Raw genomic sequence first — 14,982 nt, 5'->3', positions numbered from 1 at the left:
AAACCTACATTTTATGTCTAAATATGTACAGTATTTAGTTATATTGCTAAGCTAAGAAATTATCACTGACTATAGAAATCGACAGTATATCTTATCAAATTTTGTTTGAAAACCCACAAAGTAAAAAGCACTACAGAAAATAAGACGTGTCACGTTTTCACCAATGAGAGCAGCTACAGACAACATAAAGCTCATGCTTTAAAACACTGCTATTACCACAGTTCCAGCTCAAACTGCAACTACAAACCAGATAAAAACTAGTTTCTAAGTTAAAAATGTGCTTAAAGCAGTCAATCTTTAATCTATATTGAAAAGTGAATTAATCATTTTGAAGCCTGTATGAAGGATGAATGAACAGTTCACTTGCTCAGTCCCAGGATCCCTGAATGCATCATCCAAGGTGCTGTTGGTTTGGTTCAGTCTGAAAGTTGCGATCTGGACAAACCTTCTGCACCAGCCGGTAATCCGTGCCAGTGAAGGCAATGAATATGCATATAACCTTAAAGGGTTTGGCACAGATCCAAGCTGCTTGGGACTGGGTGTTTTCTGAGTAGCAGGTCTGGCCTGGGTCATACATGCAAGGTTTGGTCTTCTTGGACCGGTTGGTTCTCTGGTACTCAATGCGGCAGTTAAGTTCAGTCACCATCATCATGTCCCGCTGATGTTTCTGCTGTTCTGAAGGAGTGGAGCTGGTGGACTGAGGAGGGCTTTGAAGCTGGGATGTCAGATCTGGAAACAGGACAGAGTTTTTGGTGTGACTCTTCTCAGATGCAGGATCCAGAATCTCCCATCCTACAGCTTTGGAAGGAGGAACAATGCTGACTGATATATTCCCCAGACGGGATGAGTTGTGGCGAAAGTAGACACTAAATGTTCCATTGATGTGATCCACAATTTTTCCTGTAACAAGGAGGCTGAACTTCACTGTTTTCACGTTGAAGTAAAAATCTCCCCAGCCCAGGATCTTCTTGGCCTTTGTAGATGTTTTAGCAGGAGGTTTGGATTTTGGAGGAGGGCGGTACAGATACTGGTCAGGGGCTTGTGAAAAGTTCTGAGGCCATCCATAGGGGCTGAGCGAGCCATAAGCAGGGGTTTTGTGTTTGGTGGAGATGATCTGTAAATCTTTGGAAGCATGTTTAACCTTCAGAGCTGCTCCTTCAGCATCTTCTCCTCCCACCTCCTCATGTCCCCACTGTGCATTCTTAAAGACTAGAGGCTTGGGTGTGTCTTGGACCTGAGGACAGCAAAGGTCTTCATTATAGAAAATTCAAAGCTCTGTTAGCAAAAGAAAGACTTCCTTAATTAAATGTATCCACAGAGATGATATATCCTTCTAATTTTGACATTTTACTCTCCAATCTTAAAATATTAAAAAGATTTAAGACCAAACCTCAAATCACTAAATGTTCTGAAGCTAGTCAAAGTACTGAAAGCAATATTTTAAACTTCACATCAAATTTAATTTTGCAGAACTATTTCCCTAATATTATGGATAATAATTCTCAGTTGAGCCACTTTTGAACAAAGATAGAAATAAAAGACAAAGCAAAAGAAAGCATTTGAATTGGATCATAAGATACTGCTCTGATGTGCAAAACATTTGAAAAAACAAAACAAAAAACACAATGGCCAGTTGTTTAAACCCATTTATACTGATTGAACAACATTACTATTACATGATTATTTTAACAAACCACTAAATCCTTATGAGGGCAGGTGGCCCCAACATGCAAACATGCAAAGCTTTTAAACTGTGGGACAGGTTGTGGCACATTACAGCAGTTTTATCCACTTCATTGTTAGGCATAAGTAAGTTCAGTCACTCTTTGCACATCACAACTATTTTATTTATTAGTACTGAAACTACCTGGTTAAAGTTAGGAAAAGAGTATTATTTAGGTATCTGTACAAGATGGGTTACAAAAGCAGCTTGTGTTAGAAATCAGCACAAAGTGATAAAAAGATGAGATAAAATAGCTTTGACCATCAAGGCTACCACAACTGAAGGACAGTTTCACTGCAGCTACATTATAGCAGATAATCGATTAAAATAATTATTCTTCAGTGTTTCAAGTCCTCACAATGAGGCTGACTTGAAATTGGCTGTGATCAATAGGTTATTTCCTTTAGGCAAGGATGTACAGTCACATCCACACTGTCAGTAATGCTTTTTAATTTGACTGTCCGTCTTCAAACACTCTCCCATTCCCTTGTTAAAATGGCCAATTATCTTATCAGTGCAACCTTGAAAAAGGACTGAGTCTTCAGGCTTATTAATCAATATACTTGGAATTGAAAAGTATATGACAGGTCTCTGAAGAATCAATTAGATAAAAGACATTTTAAGTACACAGTGTATGAAAAGGACCAGAATATTGAAAGTGCTTCAAGCATAATTTCCATATTGAGCTCCTCTATCAAACATGCCTCAGTTGTCTCAAAAAAAAAAAAAAAAAAAAAAACTCTCCTCTTCATCCTCCTCTTAAATAACCCAGTTTTAAGTGTTGTATGCATTTGGATTGCACACTGGAAATAAACAAAGGATGAAGTATTGCATTGTCGTATTTCTTCATCTTCTTCTGCTTTGTTACTGTTTTAGGATCTTTTTTTGGTGAATGTGCTATTTCGACATGCTTTCAGGTATCTCTCTTTCCCTCTCTCTCTCTGTCTCACTCTGTCACACGCATGCTTATATAAAATTTCTTTGTCATTACTTGAAATGAAATAACACGAGAAAGTCTTGATGCCCATCTGTTAGCTTATGTGAGGCTTTTGCAGCAAAAAACCCAATTAGCTGTGTTACCTTTCTAAAATCATAAAATGCTTTAGAAATTCTAGTTGTTTTTCATGATAATTACATGGTTTATTGCCACCACAGAGAAGAAGACATCAGTTACACAGAGGTAGATGATTAACCTCTCCCAGCTTTCCCTCTCGGTTGATAGATTGGCTAATACTGAAAAAGATGAAACGACACTGATGAACTCTTGTATCTCAAGCCGTGACATTGCCTGCTGCTGTACCTAATAAAATATACCAATCCTAATAAAACAAAGTTTTAAACAAGGATGTTAGTGTGAGGAATATTCCCCACGTTCACTCTACAGTTGACATGTGAAGCTGTGGTATGTTTGAATGTCAAATGTACAGTAAGAAAATGTACAGGTGAAAACTAATTGGACAGATGTTAGATCTTCTTTCACTGAAAACAGTGATAGTGTAATTATGCATTAATGCTGAAAGATGGGAAGTGTTTTGGTTTTTTGTTCGTTTGTTTTTATCACAACATGTCAAAGGCACATGGATGTTTAGGGTTATTCTCACTGGAATCGCAGAATACATCTCTTAGGCATGATCAGTTCTCACAGACAAGCAGGATCCTCAGCACAGCTAACCACCCCATCTCTGTGTGCCAATCTTGGCCTTCTCCTAAAACTAAGTGAGCTCCAACTGTGCCTATTGTTACAATCCTAAAACCTCCAGCTATGTGCTGTTCTCACCTACCCTAATTGGAGCTCACAATGTGACAGCCATGTCACTGGCTCAGTGTCAAGATGCCAACACAGTGACTGCAACTGAGCAACAGTGGAGGAGGGGATGCAAGCACAATACATAAGAAACCACCTGCAGAGGCAAAAAAAAAGGGAAGAAAAACAATACTGAAAAACCTGAGATGAGCATTTGCTTTATTTTTTATTTTAAGGACAAGAACCTGCCACAGGCACAGAAGATCCGAAATGTGTCAGTTTTTAAGACTTTACAAAAACAATAAAACAGAAATATTCCCCAAACCCTGAGAAGATCAAACTTTTTTTAAATAGACAAAGCCTGTATAGTCATTTAGTTAAATTCATTAAGCATAAAATGTGGTTTTCACTTGAGATCCTCAGTGTTAAGGTTACATGTTATAGTCAGATGTCTGTGCATTAAGAAAGTTGAAGCAATAACTGGAAAGCAGATTAAATGGAAGAGAATCACCGACTACAGGACTGGAACAATTTATAAGTGTTAGAATTAAACTTCAGCTTCTATTAGAAAAATCAACTTTGGTTGAATCCTGAGATCATCTTATGATAAAAAATAATTACAATAAAAATAAAATAAATTTTTTTAAGTCTAAGTTCAATTTCTTAAGGGAGACAACCAGTTAGATTCTCACCTCTGTGACAAATCAAAATCTCCTCTGTTCAATCTGATCATTTCTATTATATTAGTTATGTATTATCTTTTTTTCAATAGGTATAATTTCAGCTGCTCACATTGGCTCAATTGGGAGATACTTCAAGAAATTAAAAAAAATGTGAATGATAAAAGAACAACTGATATAATAACTGGATTGTAGTGCAGCATCATAAACAGTGGCAGAGAAAATGCAGGAGAAAATATTAGAGAAATTCTTTGACGACATACACTTTTGATTAATCAGAAATACATACATGACCAGTGGTGACTCTGTGGTGAAACTATTGCAGCACTGTGTAAAAGTCTCAGTAGCAGAGCTGACTCACCGCTGAAGGAAGGATCCACAGACAGGTGATGGCAAAGTTCAAACACAAAGACCTCATGTTGCAGCAGCGATTCTCCATCCACGGAGCTGTTCTGTCCACCCTAGTGATTCACCAAGTTGAAGCTTACTCTTACTCGTCTCCAGCAAAAGACTCAAAAATCCCTCAGAATTTAAGTTAATACTGGGCTTAGCTCTCTCCCTCCCTCCCCATGTCTCTCTCCTGCCGTTTTTTCTTTTTTTCTTTCCTCTTCCACACACACACACAGACACACACACACACACTCATACAAAACTCAACTCCACATAGGCAAAAATTTCTTAGAAAGCATCTTCTCAGGAATATTAGTCTTATTAAGTAAAAACCCAGGGGAAGACAAATCAAATTTGTTGTAGACTAATTGATAATAAAAACACTAGTGTATATATGCACACGGACACATACCCTTCACTTGCCTCTGTGCTCATTTTCACCACCTGGCCGGGCCTTATTATGACTCATCAACCCGGAGAAAGGCGCTCTCAGACAGGCACAGTTTGACAGCCCTCCCTGCTGTCCCCACATACTTTAGCCACAGGGAGGCTGACAAAATGACAAGGGTTCTCTGCAGGAAAATAAAATTACTGACAACTGGGGAGCTTCACTGTATCTTTCAGTAGAATTTCAAGCCAACAAATCACCTCAAGTACTAACCAAGGCAAGGAACTAAATTAAATAAAGAATCACAATGAGATAAAGATTGACTGATGATGAAATTGTTTATAATATAAATGTTTATGTGAAGTTCAGTATATTTGTGCCTGACGAAAAAAAAAAAAAACCTTTGCCAATTGGATTCTTTGGACATGCAAGGATACACGGGATACAGACTCATGCCTAGTAATATAAAAAAATGATAAAATAAACTATTCCAGATTCGTGTCTATATATATATATATACATATATATATTCAACCATGTTTTAAAATACTTACATAGAATGGATTAATTACCATGTCTTTCCCAGACTGGTTCCTAAATTGCTCAATAAAAACAACATTTAAGGAGTGTCCCTGAAAACCCTTTCAAAGTTTCATGAAGCTCTTTATATAACAATCCCTAGTAGTTCTCTAAAAGCTCTGAAAATCTCACAAAATGTAATTTGTGGTTTTTGTTGGAATCCATTAATGTTTCTAAAATCAACAGAGGCTCCTCACTGCTGATGGAAACAATGAAGCAGTGTCAAATCTGTTAACTTCAATCATGCATGCCACAGGGTTCTTGAGTGTAAACAACTACATTGCCATTAATTGTATCATCTGTAGTTGGAAATAGGTATGCCTTACTAATGAACCAGTTTTTCGGTATTTTTTGGTGTTAAATCTCTGGTAATTTTACTGAATAACAAGGACTTAACGTCTGTCATTTGACTGAGGTGTGAGTTTTGTGTTGGTGATCCATATTGTTGCAAGATCATGCCATGCAGTTGACAGCAAATGAAGCCCAATTTTTTTTTAAATAACTCTTTGTTATCTGTCTTTAAACAAAACTGTAAGTGAATGATCAGCAAAGAAAACTAATGTTATTTAGATAGTAGACTACAAAGAAATAAAACCGTGGGAGGGAAAGGCAGGTCATGCAGCAGCAGCAGTGGCAGCCTTTCTACCACTAGAGGGCGCACAAAACAACCCAACAATTTATTGAAAACCAAAAATTCTAAAGTTCAAGCGCTCATGATAAGAGATTCCTAATCAGATACTGAAAAGCTACAGTAAAGAGAATTTATTTATTTGTGATACACAACAGGCCTGTTCTTGCTAAGCTTAAATGTAGAAGATCCATTTAATTTTTAGTCTAAGAAAGCCTTGCATTAGATTTAGGATAACTCGAAAATACATTTACATTTTAGACGAATAAAATGACGGCGGAATTAGCTATGTTTTTGTTACTGTGTTTACTTTTTCATTGCAGCGCAAAAAGAAATAAAAAATGCAAAGGTGGTTGTAGCTATTTTTGTTAACTGTTGTTCATTTGCACCAACATATTAGATGATAGTCGAATAACTACAATTCTCTCTGGATATATTCTGAATACATGCAACATGCGCGCAGACCAGCCAACAGGTTAAAACGCATTACTGGCTCCACCATTATGCACTTTCTGTCAGTTTCAATACTTGATGCTGCTTGTTTTAACTTAAAAAGAGGACAGAGAAAAAATATGAGACAGAACTGTTAACTCACTGCATTATGTGCAGTTTGTCCACTCAGTGGAGCAGACTGAAGCTTTCGGGGTTTGGAATAAGGCAGTGAGTAAATGATAGTTATGACCATTTACATTCCCGTCCAGTAGGTGGTGCTAATGAACGAGTAGGCTTAATGCCAACATCCAGCAAAGTACCACGAAGAAGAAAGAGAAAAACAAAATGTCCACCTCCATTCGTGAGACTGGTGTCTTTTGCCGTCAGCATTTCCCATTACATCAGCGCCTGAAGAGACTCGTCTGCACACATAGTAATAATAAAACAGTCACGGGTTTTTAGTGAGTAAATCTCTCAGTACAGATTAACCGTGGATTGAACAGTAACAGCCTAGGTTTAGGCTGAGCGTATATTTGTACCACCGATACTGTAATAACTATAATAAAATCTCTGTATTTTTATACTCTTTCGGATAAAGTAGAGAGAATATCACTTTATTTGTCATTTTATTGAAATGCCTGCTCAAGTCTAAAATGTAAATAAGTTTTAGTTAAAAGAAAAGTACTCGCAGAACTCCAAGACCTGTTTTACCTTGCTGATTACCAGCAAACATGCGAGTTTTCGGTGGACGAAGTGGATTTTTTATTATAATTATTGTTAACTTGTAACAGAAAAAAGAGCGTTCAAACTTTTTTTTTTCCCAGGAGAGACAAAATATAACTTCTTGCCATGACCAAAAACTGTCCGGATCTCATCGCATCTACAGATTTATGGTTGAAATGAGAAAATTAGTCCCCAGTGAGGCTTCAAACTGAAAAGCTGCTTTGCAAGAAAGTTGGAACCTGATTGAGAATGAATATTGTTCATCATTTGTATTTTAATTAAACAGCCCAATATTTGTTTTCATTTACTTTTTTTGTTACTAAATAATAAAAAAGGCTAAACATCTTTCAGGTGTGGTCATTTAATAGTTTTTGTTAGAGGTTGTTAGGTTTTATGCAGGTATACGGGACCTGCGGAGCCTTGAGCTTGATAACAAATATGTAAATAGACATTGTTAGGCAATTATATTGTCAGAATATATTATTTTAATTTATAGTCAATACCATGTATGATTTTAGATTCAGGCAACTCGAGGCAGGTTTATTTGTGTAGCACATTTAAGACAACTCAGTGTTCTACATAAAACATCAATAGCATTACATTAAAAGCAAGGTGCAAAAGAAACATTAAAAAGTACAATAAAAGATAATTAAAAACTAAAACAAATAAATAGAAACAGAATACATATAGTAGGTTACATATGATAATAACAGACATTGATGGAGTATAAATCATCACCATCACTATCAACGTACACGTGCGAGAAAATATAGAAAAAAGAAATACTTTCTAAATGAAAAGCACTGGCAAATAAAAGAGTTTCTAGGACTGATTTAAAGTTTGGTTTGGGGCAGAGTTTTCCAGTAGTTCATTCCAAATATTCCAGATAAAAACTAAATGCTGATTCTCCTTGTTTATTTTACTAAGCATCAAGTCAAAGTTTTCAGTAATACAGCTAGAACATTAATGGTTGATCTGCTATGAGAATTAACATGTCCTCTTCTTTTGCAGGAAATAATATAAAGGTATGTTTGTTTAGTATCATATTTGAGCTTTTATTAGTAAACTAAGTGACTTAATGATGATTGAATAGGCTCCATGTTTTCTTCATCTGCCCTCCAGATCTATCCAAACTAAAATCAGCAAGTAGTACTTGAAGTATTAGACCATTTTTATTGCTATGCTAATTACAAGAAAGAACACTTACCAAGTTATTATTATAGCCTAGATATGAAATTAAACATAAAAGACTTTTTCAACATTATCTCTGTGTCAAAAACTACACAGCAAACATTTTCTGTGCAGACACAAGACCAACAATACTAGATTTTCCTCAGGCAATGCATGTAATTAAAAAAATCTAATTAATTTGTCAAACAAACACGTATCCAATTGCTTATATCTTAAGTGTGTTGCAGCCAATTTTGTTGCATATCATGGTGTTTATGTCACAGTGATCTCCTGCAACAGATCAGCAGGGAAGTAGCCCAATTTGCGTCCGGTGCTGACCTTCAAGTAGCCCCCTTTCTCATCTCCTTTCTTCACCACAATCTGAAACACAGACAGCAGAGTAGCATAGTAAAAATGTTAACGTCATCAAGGCCTCAGACAGCATTTTAGTGGGCACATACAGAGAATGTTAGATGTCAGTTGCTTAATTAAACATCAGCCTGACAGTATACATTCATTTGCTGCAATACTTGGGTTGATGCATGTTGTTTGGTTATACACACATTCTATATTAGGAAGGGTACCTGGTCTTTCTTGAGTGTAATTTGTCCCATTTCTCTGTTCCCTACAAAGGAGCGGGTCACCTTGTAAACTCTCTCTGATGCACGTACTTTTATTATGTAGTTAGTGGGGAAGTATCCTGTCTTCTCCCCCATTTTTCCCTGTTTAAACAGGAAAACACATTTAACCCTCAGCAGTAATGAAGACGGAAATGACATATTTACAGTTTTAAAGTTCAAGAAATTAAACTCACCCTCCACCACTCTTCATTGGAGTCATCCAGTACAATGATCCGATCACCAGGGCTAGTACACAAACACATGCAGTTTGATTTGGGTTTTTTTGTTGTTTTTTTGTTTGTTTGGATGAATAAATCAATAAATAAAAGCTCTATAATCCATGCTGTTAGCGTGAAGAGTTGTTTCCATTTCACAAACTCACTGGAAGTCAAGATCGTCTTTCTCAATAGCCTTGAAGCGGTAGAGAGCCAGGTAGTAGTGGGACCCAGTGAAAGTACCCTTACTCTGTTGGCAGAACAGCATGAATGCAACTCTGTATGAATTAATGTAAACGCGTGTTGCTTCTTGGAAACAAGGCATTACTTGCATCCACTTGCTGCATAAACTGTCTTGTTTGTTCTCACCTTATCATCTGCCTTGTCACCTCCTTTGTCTTTTTTATCATCAGGTTTCCCTACAAGTGCATCAAGATCAACAACTTAATTTTTTAGAATTTAGCAGCACGTTATACACCATCAGAAAAATAAGAGTCTTCAGATTTGAATGCTGTATACCAATTCATGCTACAATCATGTTTACAGCTAAAACTAGCCAACCCATTGGTTATTTATTTATTTATTTATTACCTTCTCCTCCCTCCTCATTTTCTTTGGGTTGTTGGTTCTCCTCCTCTTCTTCTTCCATCATCATCATCATCTAGTAGGACATAGCACTGTTAAAATCAGCACTTTATTTTCATTCATATGATAGTTAAACCTCCTACACCGTATGCGCTTGCTGACATATCTACTAAATTCATGCTTGGTGAATTTTTCCAACTCAGCAGGGCTTTTATTTCTGAAATCAATAGTTTTTATGTTTGGACTTAATTTATATCAAACACGCACATTTTTCTTGTCATTTTCATTCTTCTTGCGTTCCTTGTTTGCCATGATGACCCCAACCCTCAGGGTGTCAAAGACTGGGTCATTCCGGTTTGGGTTGTCTAATGAAGGACAGAGTTATGAGACCCAGAAAAATGGATGGATGGATGGATGGATGGATGGATGGATGGATGGATGGATGGATGGATAGATAGATAGATAGATAGATAGATAGATAGATAGATAGATAGATAGATAGATAGATAGATAGATAGATAGATAGATAGATAGATAGATAGATAGATAGATAGATAAACTTATATCATCTTTCTACTTTTGGAGGCTCACTTGGATCTGGTTGGTCACTGCCATAGAGGGGAGAACTGTAGGCCCTTCGAAAGCCAGGTGGCTAAAAAAAAAAAAAAAAAAAAAAAAAAAAAAAACAGAACCATGTTTGAGAATTGTCAACAAATATTAAATATTTCCCTTTCTAGGGCAAAATAATTGTAATCTACAGATATTTTAGTGGTATGCCATAAAATTACATACAGTGTGTTGGCTTTAAAAAGTTTAACACAACTAAATGGCAGCAAACTCACAATCTTGCCAAAGCACCTCTGGAATTCAACATAGGACTGACATGAATGGTGGATGTTGGTCTTGCAGTTTTTACACCTCAGACAAAATTTGTTGTTCACTAAAAGATGGGGAAATTAACACAAGGGAGGTAATGAGAGACCATGTGGCAATATCAAAGTGTTGCATGTAAAAAAATCAAATAAGAATATCCAATGTAATACATTTCATTGTGTATCAGTTTCTTTTGCAGCAATACATACAAACTATCATGCGAGCACAGACGTCACAGAACTTGGGCTTCTTGCAGTAGTGGTCCTTAAACTTGTGAGGTTTGTCATTGACCCGAATAACAGGTTCTGGAGGAGTTTCTGGTTCCTTCTCCTCCACCTCAACCTCCTCCTCATATATGAAGTAGACCTTGAAACACAAGCGACAGACCTCAGATAATTAATAAAACGTGTGACAATGTCATCATATGTCACCCAAAACACTCCCAAAAAATAAGAAAGAAATAATTAATGTGTGAAAAGTTTATGTGAATAGTCATACTGGAAGAAAGCCTCTTTTTTTCAAAGTCATAATTGCCCATATTTACTATGAAAGTTAATAGAGAAAGGCTACTTATTACTGAATTTATCTATTTAGCATATAACAAATTATATTTCAGACTTTATCTACACAGCAGACTATTATAGCTTTCATCCCACAGGGGCAGAAAAGAGGCACCGTAGTTCATAGAGTCAACGTTGGTCTACAGTTCTGTCCCAGCTGGTGGCTATTTTAAACAGCCTGGCAATGACACTGCTAATAGTGGGTGGTTGACATGGTGCTGCCACTCACAGTGTCTCCCTCTTCCCTAACTACATTGTCAGGGGCTGGAGGATTGTCATGGATGTCCACTGAGTTTTTATCATCCTCCCTAACACAGAAAAAGAAAAAAAGCAAAGATTAAACCATGAGGGAGATCAGCTGGTGAAGTTATGTATCTAAGTTGTATCACTACAAAGTGTTGACTTTTACCTGTGTGTGTTAAAAAGCAAATACACAGATGAAAACCTGAATTCACTTATACATAGGATGTCGCTTGTTCACACACACTAATGATACATCAGAGGCAATTGTTGGTTTCAGGACAGTACATGAGAGCTCTTCAGAAAGGCAGGGTGTGGCAGGTGACTGTACTGATTTCAAGAATTGTACTCACTGATCCATGGTCCAATATAGAAAATGTCAATACTGCCCAGCCTGGAAAGAAATCAGAGTAAGTTCTATTTTTTTTTTTAATTGTCTCAAAAGACTCAGAGAAACCAAATCCACTTGGTAAATGCTAAGATTGTAGTTTATTGTTATTATTATTATTATTATTATTATAAGTTTGTAAATCCTGAATATTTCATAAGTCACATACATATTTTTAAAAAAATCCTGGACAGTAATTTAAAAATCTGATATGATATTTGCTAAAATATATGAAAAGCAGTGTTTTATCTACATATTATCTTTTACAAGAGAACATGATAGTATCTAAATATGAGTGATTTTTTTTTTATTACAAACACAAACATGAGCTCAGAGCAGATAAGCACAAGTTTTTTGCTGTTTGTATGAAGTTTCATGTAGCTATGCATTTCCAAACACATTCACACAAATCCATACAGTGTTTGAGTGCATTTGTCAACTTGACCTATTCTTAGGTTGTGAAATTCTATCTCATTACACCTAAATTAGGGAGCTGCTGTCAGTAAGAAAAAAAAAAATAAGAAAATCTCTGGGAAATACTACAAAATGAAAAACCAAATCAAAACAAATGCTTCTGTAAAATAGCCAAATAGTTAGTGTGGTGAGTTTTAAACTAATACGATTTCCTTAGTGAAATTAACACAAATAAGCTGCCTGATATCAAAAACATGTGTCATATAAAAACAGATTCTTATTGCGCAACAACTTACCTCTTGTCCAAATTTGTACAGATCACACAGAGGAATTTACAAATCCAATGTGTTGGGAAAACTTCTCTGAACTGAGTTCTTCACCTGTTGGCAATGAATTCAGCGCTATATGGTCAGTATAGCTCAGTCTAACAAAGCAGCTGACCAAATTTTCACCTCACTTCCAGGATCTTTGGAAGTAGTCGGGTCCCTTCTTTGTGGTCCCTCTATGTTTTCCTCAACTGATTATGTTGATTGCTGGTTTTGAGTGTTACCCAAACTCTTCTAGGGTTTTGAAATTCTTTGTAATAGTCTATCTATAAATTTGTGTGTATTTAAGTGCACGGCAGGCTGAGGACTGCTATGTTGAGCTGACAGTTTGCGACAGCTGAGGAACTTGGACCGAGCACCAGTGACGAGAGGAAATCAGATACCTTCTCTCCCCTCAGTTTTTATACACACACATCTTTCCTCTTGTCCCACTTGGTCATAGGCAACAAACATAAACACAAAGACACACTCAGAAATTAATTCAACCCATTGTCATTTGTCCTTTTATACCTTGGAGCCACAACAAAAAACAACAAATGTTCACAAAATGTCATCTTTGTTGAAGAAAAGTTTGATATTTTACTGTTCACATTGGGTCAAACATGTAGATATATGAATGTGCTACTGTGGAGGCATAGACATGGCATAGATAAAATAGAGAATCTCACTCAAAGCTAAGTGTATCTCAAACACATGAAAAACACATGGAAATTATAGGCTTGAGTGGAGGAGGAAGTTTTGAGTAAGATTATTAATGTGGACACAGTTGTGATGGGTTTAAGGTCAGTAGGGAACTTGTGCCAGAGTTCAGGGTCTCTGTAACTAAAGGAGCACCAGCAACAAACTTGGATCTAATTCTGGATTCAGCTACAAGATCTAAGAGCCTGACTTGTTATAGACAGTGAGCAAGACAGAGATGTTCTGTGATATCAGATACCAAGTGCATTGTGCATTAATAAAGGGTTTTAAAGGCAGTTATATAATGTACTTTATGTTATATTATAAATTCAACACGTGTAAAGAACTGAAAATTGTTACAGCAATGGGTGCTTGTTTCGCACCTAATTATTCTAACCTGTTTATGGGAGCATGGGAAGAAAAATTTATTTACTCTGACCTCAATACCTATCTAAACAATATTATATGGTGGGGTAGATATATTGATGATATCATCCTACTTTGGTCTGGTTCGGAAGCCGAATTACTTCAATTCCATTCATATCTGAACAATACTAATAAGAATCTAAAGCTCAGCTTAGATTTCTCCTCATCTGTAATTAACTTCCTAGATCTTAAAATCTCTAAAGATATCAACGGTGATTTACACACTTCTATTTTTAGGAAACCGACAGATCGCAATACCATTCTTAGAGCAGACAGCTTCCATCCTCCTTGGCTAATTGATAATATTCCGTTTGGTCAGTTTCAGAGGCTGAAACGTATGTGCGATACAGAAGAAGAGTTTGAAAGCAATGCACAAGACATGAGCCAAAGATTTAAAAATAGAGGTTATAAACAACAAACTATACTCAAAGCTTTCAATAAAGCTAAAAGTCTCCCTAGAGAACAGCTGCTGGTCCCTAAACAAAAAGATCAATTGAACTCTAATCAAGTATACTTTGTGACTCAATACAGCAATGAAGCTAATCAAATTAAACAAATTGTTAAAAGAAATTGGGATATATTGAAAAGTGACAGTGTCCTAAGAGAAGCTCTTCCAGACTCTCCAACGATAAGTTTCAGAAAAGCTTAAATGATAAGCTGGTTAAAAGTCACCTTGCCCCTTTAAAACAAAAAACTTGGCTGCCTAACATTAAAGGTAACTACAAGTGTGGACATTGCAACCATTGTAGCAACATGATTAATGCTAACTACTTTACAGACGTATCATCCAGTCGTAAGTTTGACATTAAATCATTTATTAATTGCAATACTTCATATGTAGTATACAGACTAGAATGTCCATGTGGTTGCTTCTACATCGGAAGAACAAAGAGCAAATTAAAAGCAAGGTTGGCTGAACATAAACATGCAATTAGAACTGGTAACCTACAATATCCTATGGCTGTTCACTATCTTGATGCTAACCATGGTAATTGCAATTCATTGAAGGTATCTGGAATAGAGCATATAGAAAACCCAATCAGAGGTGGAGACAGACTTAAAAAACTCTTACAAAGAGAGGCATTTTGGATGTACACATTAAAAGCGACACAGTACCCAGGTTTGAATGGGGAACTGGATTTTTCTCCTTTTTTGTAATGGTCCTGTAATGTAATTGATTAATCTGTGGTTCCTTAAAGA

The 14,982-nt window shown here is 36.4% G+C and overlaps 2 protein-coding genes across 2 annotated transcripts; both read right to left on the bottom strand.

The window, feature by feature from the left end:
• Positions 1–4: 4 nt before the first annotated feature.
• Positions 5–4,638, bottom strand: LOC121651474 (neurexophilin-2-like). Its single transcript, XM_042003709.1, has 2 exons — positions 4,509–4,638; positions 5–1,234 (listed from the first exon to the last, which is right to left on the bottom strand). Exons 1-2 carry the CDS (start codon positions 4,584–4,586, stop codon positions 392–394), a joined length of 921 nt encoding a protein of 306 aa, XP_041859643.1. The 5' UTR covers positions 4,587–4,638; the 3' UTR covers positions 5–391.
• A 3,114-nt stretch (positions 4,639–7,752) lies between these two features.
• On the bottom strand, positions 7,753–12,987 carry stac3 (SH3 and cysteine rich domain 3). Its single transcript, XM_042003415.1, has 13 exons — positions 12,649–12,987; positions 11,904–11,944; positions 11,540–11,618; positions 10,960–11,116; positions 10,720–10,817; positions 10,469–10,529; positions 10,145–10,242; positions 9,884–9,953; positions 9,662–9,711; positions 9,460–9,542; positions 9,272–9,323; positions 9,042–9,179; positions 7,753–8,838 (listed from the first exon to the last, which is right to left on the bottom strand). The coding sequence occupies exons 2-13, from the start codon at positions 11,909–11,911 to the stop codon at positions 8,731–8,733; spliced, it is 1,002 nt and encodes a 333-aa protein (XP_041859349.1). The 5' UTR covers positions 11,912–11,944; positions 12,649–12,987; the 3' UTR covers positions 7,753–8,730.
• Positions 12,988–14,982: the final 1,995 nt, after the last annotated feature.

The sequence above is a fragment of the Melanotaenia boesemani genome, chromosome 13 (genome assembly GCF_017639745.1).
Source record: "Melanotaenia boesemani isolate fMelBoe1 chromosome 13, fMelBoe1.pri, whole genome shotgun sequence".
NCBI lineage: Eukaryota > Metazoa > Chordata > Actinopteri > Atheriniformes > Melanotaeniidae > Melanotaenia > Melanotaenia boesemani.
This window is presented reverse-complemented; position numbering and strand designations above follow the sequence as displayed.

Bases quoted from the DNA above. Each gene is read 5' to 3' on its own strand.
- stac3 (XM_042003415.1), bottom strand. The intron at 10,818-10,959 runs GTATGTATTGCT...CCCATCTTTTAG, and splicing joins CTGTGCTCGCATGATAGTTT to TGAACAACAAATTTTGTCTG. The intron at 10,530-10,719 runs GTGAGTTTGCTG...TTTTTTTTTTAG, and splicing joins AGAGGTGCTTTGGCAAGATT to CCACCTGGCTTTCGAAGGGC.
- LOC121651474 (XM_042003709.1), bottom strand. From the start codon at position 4,586: ATGGAGAATCGCTGCTGCAACATGAGGTCTTTGTGTTTGAACTTTGCC. The intron at 1,235-4,508 runs GTGAGTCAGCTC...TGCTGTCCTCAG, and splicing joins TGTGGATCCTTCCTTCAGCG to GTCCAAGACACACCCAAGCC.